At 36.5% G+C, this 11,625-nt stretch overlaps 1 protein-coding gene across 2 annotated transcripts in view; it reads left to right on the forward strand.

The window, feature by feature from the left end:
- BTBD9 (BTB domain containing 9) overlaps positions 1-10,271 on the forward strand; it is a 133,403-nt gene extending 123,132 nt beyond the window's left edge. Inside the window, exon 13 of one of the 2 annotated variants that reach the window (XR_012652499.1) lies at positions 1,048-1,129. Coding sequence is in view for 1 of the 2 variants with exons in the window: in XM_075042939.1 (XP_074899040.1) it covers positions 1,048-1,224 (177 nt within the window). In the remaining variant the exon portion in view is untranslated. Of the gene's footprint in view, positions 1-1,047 lie in introns of both variants that reach the window. The other variant, XM_075042939.1, reaches the window with a different exon arrangement.
- The last annotated feature ends 1,354 nt before the right edge of the window (positions 10,272-11,625 follow it).

Raw genomic sequence — 11,625 nt, forward strand, 5'->3', positions numbered from 1 at the left:
GGGAAAAGGCCATTAAGATTATAAGAGATTACCTTTGCTTGTGAGAAGAGCTTTAAAGACATGATCTACGTGCAAGAAGAATGATAGAAGATGTCATAAAAGCACACAAAATTAAGTTAAAACAATAATTTTAAAATTCAGTTTTTAATATTCTCAAGCTTTAGATATAAAACTACAATGCATGAGAAAATAGCAAATTTTAAATCAGTATAAGAAAAGATGTATGTAGTATGTGGCAAATCTGTGCAATTTGTAGCATTGAGAAATCATGTAGAAAGAAGTTTTGCAACAATTTTAAGGACTTCCTCCCCCTTCTTCTCCCAGGCACTTCAAGAACAAGTAGAAGTAAGGGTAAGTAAAGTAGAAAATAAATTGGAAAAAACACTTAAACAGATGGTCCTCTTGCTCTAAGATACAGTCACCTGTACAGTGGTCCCTGGTATTGTTTGAAACATCAGAAAATGATCACTGGTTGAAATGGAATATTTCATCTGATGAAGCAGTGGCCTCCTTGGACACTCAGACTGCCTTTCTACATACTCCAGGATATGTCTGTGGAGCTGCCATTCCTATTACAGCAGAGGGAAATCTTGAAATCAATTCATATTGATAATGATTTAAATTTCATTTCCAGCGTGTATGAACGTTCAGTCTTTTGCGGAAGTAATTAGATCATAAGATATGTTTAAGACAATTAATATAATTGTTGTTGTCATCTGATAGCATGTAGTAGGTATTTATGATGCTTGGTAAAGAAAAAAATCATTTACAAATATCTCTATCCACTTTGGAACCATATTTCTGATCTTAGTGCCATACGTAAAGCTTGGTATAATTTGAAGGCCTTCTCTTGCTCCCCTTGTTTCGCTTTATGTTTATATGGCCCATGGATAGATGTTTTTGACCTCATGGTGAAACATTCTAATTTGACTAAGTACCTTGGCATTGATCTGGCCTGCATACTTCCATATAGTCTTCATCTTACTTTGATCATGCTTTTGCCAGCATTTAAGTGTTTTCTTTATCTTCATTTTCTGTTCTCTCCAGGTGTTTCACTGTGTGCATTTTGAGTGCCCAGCACAAAACAGTACCCACAAGGATGAGAGTAGTAAGGAAGTGGCAACAACAGAGGTGGGGACTGGTGGACAACAGCTTGTTTCTCTCCCTGTTCGAGCTGCAAGCACTAATTCCCTGCATTCCCCTCCTGGATCCACCTCGCGTTAACATGATCACCAACCGTAAAGGAGATTGAAAGGGAGCTTTTGTAGCCCCGCTGACATTATATGGAATTATTTGGAACCTTCTTGTACTGGCACCTTTTCTTTCTTTTTCTCTGTGAACAAAGGGGACCATGTCTGAAAGCTGGAAATGCTGAAATGGAAAAGGCTTTTCCCAAGCACATGAAGAGACTGCTTCACTCTCTTCAATTTGTTCAAATCAGACTGGTCTCCGAGAAGGGAGAAAACAGGTCTTCAATCTTCATCAAGTACCCCATTAACACCCTACCTCTCTAATCTCACCAAGGCAAGGAGAACAGAAGGAAATAAAAGGCAGAGCTACAGTGGAAATCTAAAATTACTCGGGCAGAATGGAACATGTATGAAATAAGTATTTGTTCTCTGAAGGCTTCCATTAGCAAAGAAAATGTTTATGGAACACATCAGTCCAGAATATATGTTATTTTTAAAAGTTATTCTTCATTCATATTCCTTTGTAACTAGTAATCTGTTTTCTAAATTGTTTTGACTCTGTATTCCACTTTGTCCCTTATTTTTGACTGTAGCAAGTGCTGTGCAGTAGATTAAGGAAGTATCAAACATGTTTACCTACTGAGGTGCAAATTCCCTCATTCATCAGTGGAATGACAAGAAAAACCTTCATGATATCAACAAACTAATTAGTGGATGCTATATTAATCTTGACCTTATTTGACTTTTCAAAGTACCAAATTTTCATTTCTTGCACTCAAAAAGGAAATTCGTAAATCAAGCATCCATCTTGAAGAAAAACATATTTTTCACTCTTGAAGATGATTACTTAAATTTTACTTGTATTTGTAAGAAAACTTGCAACAGATCATAAAAAATGTTTGGTTTAGAAAAGTGGAACTGCATCTGGTCTCTGACAAGCAGTTGTTCAGAATACAAAAAGAAAAACTTGCAGATACTTCTTTTTTTTTTCCCAAGAAAAAATATTTTACAGTCTGGACCTAAAAATTCAAAGGCTCTGTGTGCATAAACTTTTTTCATAATCTTCATAAAATATGATGCTTTTACACTGTATGTAAAAGATATGGCTCTTACTTTACAATCACAGAATGTGTTATTCATCTCTCTCTGGGTTATGTTGCCTGCTACTTTGCTTATTCTAAGTATTTCCACACTGATGATGATGCAGTCTCTTACCCTCCTGATCTACGTGACTTTTAGGAAGAGCTCCATGTTGGTCTTTCAGTATGGTATAAAGTGATTTTGTATTAAGACAAACGCTGATGTAATTGACAAAATTGATTAGGAGGGTTGTTACTCCTCACAAAGTATATTGTATTGGAAATGTCAGCTATCCAGTTTTATGAACTTGGAATTTCCTGTGGTGACAAATAGCCTTGTCAGAAGAAAAACAAGCTAGTGTAGGATAAATAGGGTTTTCCTTTGCATAACCATAGTGATAAAATGAGTTATATCACCACAGCAAATAGTATGTTCATTTATCACACTACTTAATTTGAAAGAATTTCCCTGTTGCATACTGGTTGTGCTAAAAACAGGAAGAAATATAGCAAGTGGTAGCAATGAATCAGTAGAAACTTTGAAGGAGAAAAGCTTCCTTTTTTTTGTTTCAAATAAAATTGATTAGGCTTTATCAATAATATTATAATATTTTTCATTGCCAGATTGCAGTTGAGTTCTGACATTTACATACAGCCCTCTCCCTTCCCACTGCTGTCTTCTGACTCATGAATGTCTGTCAGTGAAGATGCACGCCCATTGTGTTATATATAGCATATAATATGTGCCAGAGCTGCCTCAGATGGTCTGGAATTCTGAGGCAGGATACTGCTTGTGCTGGTGAGCACCTAGTCTGGGGTGCTGATTACCTTCTGACTTAGCAACCTTTGGAGCATGAAAGAATTGAGACCAGCTACTGGGGACACAACTCTCTTGTTTAAGTATAGGTCCAAAAAGTTGGATTTCCCCCCACCCCCCCCCCCCCTTCAAAAGTAAAACCAGAAAACTTTTCTATTCTGGTTGTAATCCATGCTGGAACTACTGAGATGCATGGAGCATGTCTTGTCTTTGGTAGAGAAGTCCTTCCATGTCAGTGGTGGTATTTCTTTGCAGTTTGATTAAACAAGTTTGCTTTTCTCAAGCTCTGGATGAGCAAAGGGCATAACTTCCTAGCTGTTACTCTTTAGTAGTCAGCATTGTAGAGAATGTTTAAAAAAAATTTTTTGCCAGCTGTTCTGAGTCTAGGCTCTCAGAGAAAGAATAGGATTTTCAGTTTGTAATCTTTGATGTGCACAGTTAATTTTTATGATACAAATAAGTCTTGTAGACTATAACCTACTGCAATTCTTTTTTATTTTGTCCTATGACTCACTGTTGAACAGAAATGTCTATTTATTTCCCATGACCTATGCTGTCTGCCAGGAATCTGAATGAACAAATCTGAGAGATTCCCAAAGCAAAAACTATCAGGTCCTATAGAACCTTCAGTACCCCACCCCCAAAAATCAATCAAAACAAAAAACAACTTTGCATTGTCCCTTCATACAGGTGAATAGAAATTTTTAGTATTAGACTGATTCTCAGTCACACATGGCCTTTCTCACAGTCTTTATTTTCTTCTTTTAGAGTTGCTCTTAGAACCTGTCACTGAGGTGAGTCCAATGTGACCACAGAGCTCCCTGGCTTTTAAGATAAGCCCTGCCACAACTTCACTTTTTCTAGTGGGAATCCTTTACTTTTTTATACAAAGAAATAATGTTGAAATGTTTAAGGGACCTGAAATCTGCTTGGTCTTCTAACACTAGCCGCCAACAAACACCCCTAATATCTGTATTGCCTAGTATAGGTCTCTGTCTTAAACATTGTGTCAGCAACGTATTACTAGTGACAAAGGAAGATACCTCACAGAACTGATTTGTGGTTCAGTGTGAATGTTCTCATTCATTCTAATTATTGTCTGTATTTATTGACTCCAAATTTCAGATGTAGTTCTTGTATATTCTTCTGAAATCTTATTTTTCTTTTTTCTTTTTTCTTCTTTTTCTTTTTTCTTTTTTTTCTTTTTTCTTTTTTCTTTTTTTTTTGCCTTTCAGTGGAAGTAAGTTGTGCTGTTATGGCTTAATATCAGGGCTTATGAGAGTGATGAAATACTGTAATTCTTCAGAACTATGCTATGACTTACTCATATTTTATTTGCAACAGGGGTAGAGCAGAACTGACCAGGTATTCATTGCTTACTTGTCAGAAACTATAAAATAGACCTGTTGTTAGATTTCTACATAATGGAACTAACTATATTGTCACTATTGAGCCATTCTTTTTATTTAGTACTTTAGTATCTTTAAATTCCCCAGGCCTCATTTTCTCAGGTTTTCTTCCATAGGCTAAATTCAGACTTAAGCTTGACTCATATGAAGCTCAACAAAGCTCTTTCTAAAGTCTCTTTTATTTAATTAACTTATTCCAAGTTCATTTAAAAGATTGTTATTCACAGAAATGTACAGCCAAATATCAACTCCTTAATTTTCCCAGCTAAATCAGTTTTAATTTCTGAAGTGAGCAAAAATTGTGCAGCTGTTTTCAAGCTATTGCCAAGCAGCTCTAAAACAAGTTCAAATGGCATGTTAAATGGAATTAAAATGAGAGAAGTTAATCCCAGTCTAATGTAAAAGACAATACAGAGGAGGAATCACCAATTTTGTTGGAGAATGAACTGTTCTTCATTGCCGTTTCCTTCCTTTAGAGCTCCATTTCTTTTTTTTCCCCATGAAAATCAGTTTTTCTTGTTTATTATGACAACTCATGAGAGAGCTCAGTACTTCTCAGCATTGCTGAAAAATTCAAATGAACTTAATGCACCTTCATCTTTACTAATGATAATATTAAATTAGAGAATTTTCAGTTTAGTATCTGACTTGATGAGAGTTGGTTTCCATGAATAAAAGCAAAAGATGTCTATAATTGTTCCACTCTAAGTAAATCAACTTTTCCAACCAAATGCATGCCAGCATCTACTCATTATTCAGCAACATTTTGTACATCTAGAGTCAGTGCAAAAATTAGAAAACAAAGTTAATGCCATTCTTGGCTGATTGTTGTGTGTTAGTAGTTCTGGTTATACAGTGATGCCCACTCAGAGACAGTCAATAAGGAATTAGAACTTAGATGTGATTTCACAGAAAGTAGGCATGCTATACATTGCATTTCTATATGGAAGTATTAATTGGCTTATATTTTGACAGGTGTTAATATACTGTCAAATGGACAAGTGAATGCATTGGGAATTTTGTTGTTGTGGCTGGAGTAGTCAGCAAATAATCGGAGCCAGTGAGGGGTTAATGTATTTAAGAGTAAACATTTAGGCTTGTATGTCATGATATCAGTTGCCAGAGGACTAAACCATGCTTCAGAAATAATAATTTGTAGATCCCAGAGGATGTTTGAGGCCTGATTCCCATCCCCATCTTTCAGTTAGTGGTGTATTTCGGTTAGAATCCTTAGTTCTCTCTGAACTGATTGTTGTTGTTGTCACTTGTACTAGTTAACTCAGATATATATATAGAAGCTCCACAAAGCTTTGTTCAGGATACAGAAATAAAAGTCCTGGCTCCGGTTTTAGGAGTACCTAAATATTTATATACATATATATATGTTAAATTGAGCTAGTAGCTAATTTTTTAGCTTAAATTTAGAACAGGTTCTGAAGTTCCAAAACTAAAAAAAATAAAATAATCATCTGTGCAAGCAGGTGTGAAATGCTACCATTGTGGTATGGCAGAATGCTGACTATTTTATGGTTGCTTAAAAAGTGCAAATGTCTAAACAAGGTATGGGGGAGCAGGTCCAAAACTGTTTTTTGCCCAGTTGTTAAGTATTGGCAATTTGACTGCAGTGAGGTGTATAAAATAGAGCAAGTTAAATGCTCATCTCAAAGACAGGGATGCAGTCCAAAGAACACACCTGTATTCCTCCTAGCTATCTTGTATGCTATGGCTTGCAGTGTTTACAGAGTGAGTCTTCATATGACTTCCGTTAACTGCTCAAAAAAACTCTGCAGACTTTTCTTTGGCCCTTCACAAGCTTTCATTGCAAAGCTTTGGCCGAGGTAATGTCAAAGTCCCACCCATATTCCACAACAGAATCTGGGTCTGTGTTTGATTTAAAAAATGCTTACTAGAAAAATAGCTTTAAAGTCACCCTGCAACTTTTCTTAGGTAAAGAAAGCCCAAATTAAAAACTGTAGTATAATATGAGGAAACTGCAGGTATCTGTCATTTACCAATAGACTGACTGCTGGTACAACTACATACCAGTTTTATAACACTGTATGTGTTTAATTACTATGGTATATACAAATGGTAGAAGGAAGTGAAGAATCGGCTCCGCACACTCTTTGCATTAGATGACATCATCCAACTGGACATCAGAGAATTACTTCTTTTCCCATTCCTGCCAGCCTAATAGAATAATACAACTCAGTGTTCTGAAAAAAATTATAATTGATTTATTACATAAATGTCATGGGAATTGAAGTTCAGATTACTTTGGCTAAAAATCTGATTGAGTGGTGACTTTACCCAGCACGGGTGTAAACATGCCTCTCCAGTGTCTCCTGCTAGGGCCTGGCCTGTTGTAGAGGAGAGCTGCACTGTTGGTGCAATGTAAGTACTTTTCCTCATTAGAACTTCAACTCACCTCTTTCATATTTATCATCTTGGCACATCTGTTATCTTTGTGCAGGTACTCATCCCTCAGTTAAATGAAGATAATGTAGTTTCTCATGATTTTCAGAATTATCCAGTGACTCCTGAAAACTGGCAGATATACATCAACAAGCTTAGTCTATATTAAGTAGTCTTGAGGAATCTATAAAACTTACCTGTATGGTCTTTTACAGCAAATGCTGTGTCCAAAAAGTACCAGGTGACTCCTGAAATAACAAGTTGGTCAGTATTACTGTTCAGATGAGGGTTTGTGCATCTAAAACTTATGTGCCATGTAATTCCAGTGAATAATAGTTATCACAGCTTCTTTCTGTAGAGGAAGCAGGGAACTTGCACACCTACCAGAAATCACTCATTTCCTTTGTATCATTTTTGGTCTACATCACCTATCTGTTGTCTCTCTGCTCCTGAGCTCTCGTTGCTGGGTGATTTATGGTTAATACCTAGAATCCAATAAATGTGTTTAACAATAGATTTTAAGAAGTTTTTGTCTTTACATGAAAGTTATAGATTGTGCTTTTGAAGCATGGTCAGGCCACAGAACTGTTTTTTTGGCATCTGGTATAGCTGTCTTTGGGGGTTTTTAGGTATTTTCAGCTGCTAAAAGATAGTAGAATTCTTCGCAGGATTTTCTCATAGAGATTTGTGATGCTGAGAAACAGCTTTTGAAACAGTCACAGCGGGTTCATTGCTGGAGGACAGGGGCAGGTTTCTTCCACTTTCTACAGGCCAGGATCCCATTTGGGTCTTTCTGTAAGTTTGTTTATGCCTTTTTTAATAACAAGGGCTGCGTGATGCTTAGTTGCTGGCTGGAGTTAAACCACGACAGTGTTGCATGATTTGGATCTATTTCAGGAATTTTGTTACTTATTCATTTTGAGAGGTAAATACTTTGAGTAAATGTTTTTATGCAATAATACAAAGTTTATGGGACTTAGATGATTACAGGAGAAACATATAACTTACAACAAGAGCTGAAGTTGCAAGGAGCAGTTTGGGGGAAAGACTGGTATGGACTTAGAGGTGTGCATCTGTGCATATATAGCTAAGAAAAAATGTACGTGTTACCCAAGTTGAAGTGACTATTTGCAAAGATGTGTTTTTACATGGCCTTTTTTTTTTAATGTAGGGAATTTTGTTAAGGAATCTGTCACTCGTCTGAATGTGAGCACTGAAAAAAAAAAAAAAGAGGAGAATGTAGGGAGCAATGCTTTAGTAGTTTTTATGGGAAGAGCAACATGAAGATATGATTCTTGTGGTCCGAGCTAGTTCTGTTTGTCTGCAGTCCTCACAGCTCTTATTTTTTCATACATGCTTCCCCCAATCTGCTTGTTACCTCTTTTCTTTTCCTCCCTACCTAGCATCATGTCACTGTTGCTGTGGACTTCCCTGGATTTTTCCTCCAAATTGTGATATATTAAGGATTTTTTAAAAATTATTTATTTTTACCTCTTTGTCATACGCTGAATAAAATATCCTTGTCCCCATTCATTCACATCAGACTTTAAAGGCAACTACCACTAGGCTGTCTAAGTGCTAGTGAGCAAAATTTAAATTTGGCTGTGTATGGATGTGGGAAAAACTAGCCCTTTGGAGCTTGTACTTCCATAATCTGTTTGCAATCTGTTTGTTATCCTGAAGAGAAAAATCAGTAAGAGGTTTTCTGTTGACTTTAGTAGTAGGTCAGGCTTTGTGCAGGCTTATCTAAGTTAAGTTTAAATATAAATTTAAATATTTCTCTCTCACCATGATGCACCAGATATGCGCTCAATTTGTTAGTTGTGCATTGCTCAGTGTGTTAGTTGTACATAAGTGTTGTTTTCTAAATAAACTGCATCATTGGAAGTGAACCTCAAAAGAATTTGTAACTCTTCAGTGTTGCTGTATGAAGGTATTTCAGCTGCCTGGAGACTCAAACATCACACTGAGCACATGGACTCATTTTGAGAAGTGCAGCATTACTTCACAATTCAGTGCCCCTGTCTATTAACCTTGTTGAATATCTTGTAAAATTTTCTTTCTTTTCTGCTTTGCTCAATTTCATTATTATTATTGGTTTTCTTTCTGAAGTGAATGTTAATGTTGTTTCTTCAAAGATCATAAATTAAATGTAAGGAGCCAGGCTAAGCAGAAGTTCAGTTTTTAATGAACTTTTTCACTCATTTCTGTCATTGCTTCTCTTTCCTGACAGATAGTAATTTAAAACTATATGGTTACAGTCCCCTTCTCTGTAGCAATTATCATTGTATCTTGAAAGTTTTGTGCATTAGATCCCTTTCCTTCTTTCTCATATTTCCTAGACGTAGAGTGGTTCTAAACTACCTCAGACCTTGTTGTGAACAGGTACGCATTTCAGCTAAAGTTTTCAGAGTTTATCATAGTCTTTGAATGTTCTTTAAGTGCATGTATATGTAGCAAAATCAGCCTGCCCAGATCCTGATCAGGAGCACAACTTCTGATATGGCAAGTACTTCAACTTTCTGATCTCAGCTCTTTGAAGGAACATGGTATTGCCTGCGCTGGACTACTTTCACCTCTCTTATACTGTGACAACCATCATAACAGTTGTATCGTCAGACCTCCATTCCTGGCTGTTAGCAGGAGCTATGCTGTTGCATTAGAGTGTGCTCATCATATGAGAATAAACCCCACATGGCATGTTCTGATGATGTTGGTAACATTTTATACTGCAATGGATACACATTGCCAACCATTTGGGCTAATTAGGTTTCAGGTAACATGATGGTTGCAGATTGTGATGCAGTGATCCAGTCAATAACTTTGGGAATTGTCTGGTTTTGTAAGTTATCCATTGAACAACCTGGCAAACCTTGTTAGTACTGATTTCCTTTTCACCAGCAGATGTGCACATCATCAAACAAGCATTTTGTAATGTGGAATTTTCTATGAGCATCTAGAAGCAGCAGCATCACAATTATATCCTTAGTAACAATGTGTGTATTTGTAATGAAAGTTATAGAATTATTAAACGGCTATAAGCTATTCTGTGCATGCTCTACCACTGTATTAACAGTTTGTATTAACAGCTGGTAAGCAAAGGGTTCTGGAGAGCAAGGAAGGCTGGCTCTGGATTTCTTTTTTAAGAGTTTCAAAGAGCAGCAAAACTCACCAGAGTGGATGCAGGACCAGACAATGCTCAAAGCAAATCATGAAGTGAAACTGTTGTGCTTTGTATTTATTTCTTTGGGGATTTTTCTTTAAAGTATTTAGAATATATTAAAATAGTAACAATAGAAATGCACCTTTTCAAGAATGAGAGGGGTGTGATTTGAGAAATAAAGTGATCTTTTGTGTTTAACTGCTTGTCTGTAGTTTTGTTAAAATAATGGCAGAGCCTCTGTGGCACTATTCCTATACTGCATGTATAAATAGAAGAGTTTTGGCAGAACTGGATTGATTTCCCAGCATGACAAGGAAATTAATATCATCATCCTTGATGTATTAACTCATAATGACGCAGGTTTAATATCAACGTAGAAAACGCTGGTGATTTTCGCAATGACTTTCAGGCCAGTGGGCATCCATGAAGCTACTGCGAATGTTGAGAAAAACCGCTGCCGGATGTTGCTACCAGGATGTGCTAGTACTCTCTGAAAGAAGTGTATGAATGAGTATTTCACTGTATTTCACAAAAAAGGGAGAAAATATTTAGAGACTTGGGAATCTGTTTTCAAACAAACAAAAAATTACTTGAATTTTCAGAGGTATTTAGCTCTTTATTTCCTTTGGACTACCATGAAAGGTGGGAGCACTGAGTGTTTGATTCATTAAAATTAGGCCTGTATCTACCTGGCTTATCAGCCTCACATATTGAACAGAATTTTTGTAAGCCTTGCCTGGATTTCAGAACTCCATGCCCTAATGCAGTGACTGTTCTCCAGTAACAACAATACATTACTCTAACCTTTTAAGCAGTTGTAGGTATGTCATGCTATTCCTTTCATAAATGTATATAACCTTTGTTACCTAAAAAGCAGAAAGGTCAGACTCAAAAGATGGAAGTACAATACCAAGTTGTGGGATCAAGCTGAGGTACCACAGCAAACCATACAATGCCATAATATCATTAGGTCTAATTTCTTTTGTGTGTTGATTAGTCATAAAATAGTTAATAAGTTTGACAGTTGTTACTAGATTTTGAGAGTAAAAATGGGATTTTCAAGTGTCAGATCCTGCTGTTTGTTTTAAAAAATGGATGTGTGGATTTTGGAGCATAAGCTGCCACTCCCCTCAGTTACTAAATTGTGACACTTCTAACATGAGGGAATACTGATGTGAGGAAGCCTTACTTTTGAAATGGTGTTTGCCTAATAGAGTACAGGCTGAATGGAAGCCAGAAAGTTGTATAATCGAGTCAATGAGAAATAACATGTGCTGAAGCCACCTGCATTCCCAGGCCATGTGTCCAAGCTAAAAAGAAGGTAAATGCTTTTTGCTCTATCTTGGCAAATCAGAGGCCTCTTGAGGGCTTTGGGAAGTTTCCGTTGCAGCCCTCAGGCAAAATTTTGATTGTGTTCAAGATAATGCAATTCGTAGCAAGTGTTGGATATATTATACTAAAAGAAAAAATACACTTACAAAGCATAGAGAGGAGAAAAAAAAAAGTTGGATGAGAGCAAGGCTAAGAAGAAATACTCTTTCTCCTTGCTTTG

This window comes from Buteo buteo, chromosome 12 (genome assembly GCF_964188355.1).
Source record: "Buteo buteo chromosome 12, bButBut1.hap1.1, whole genome shotgun sequence".
NCBI classification, from domain to species: Eukaryota; Metazoa; Chordata; class Aves; order Accipitriformes; family Accipitridae; genus Buteo; species Buteo buteo.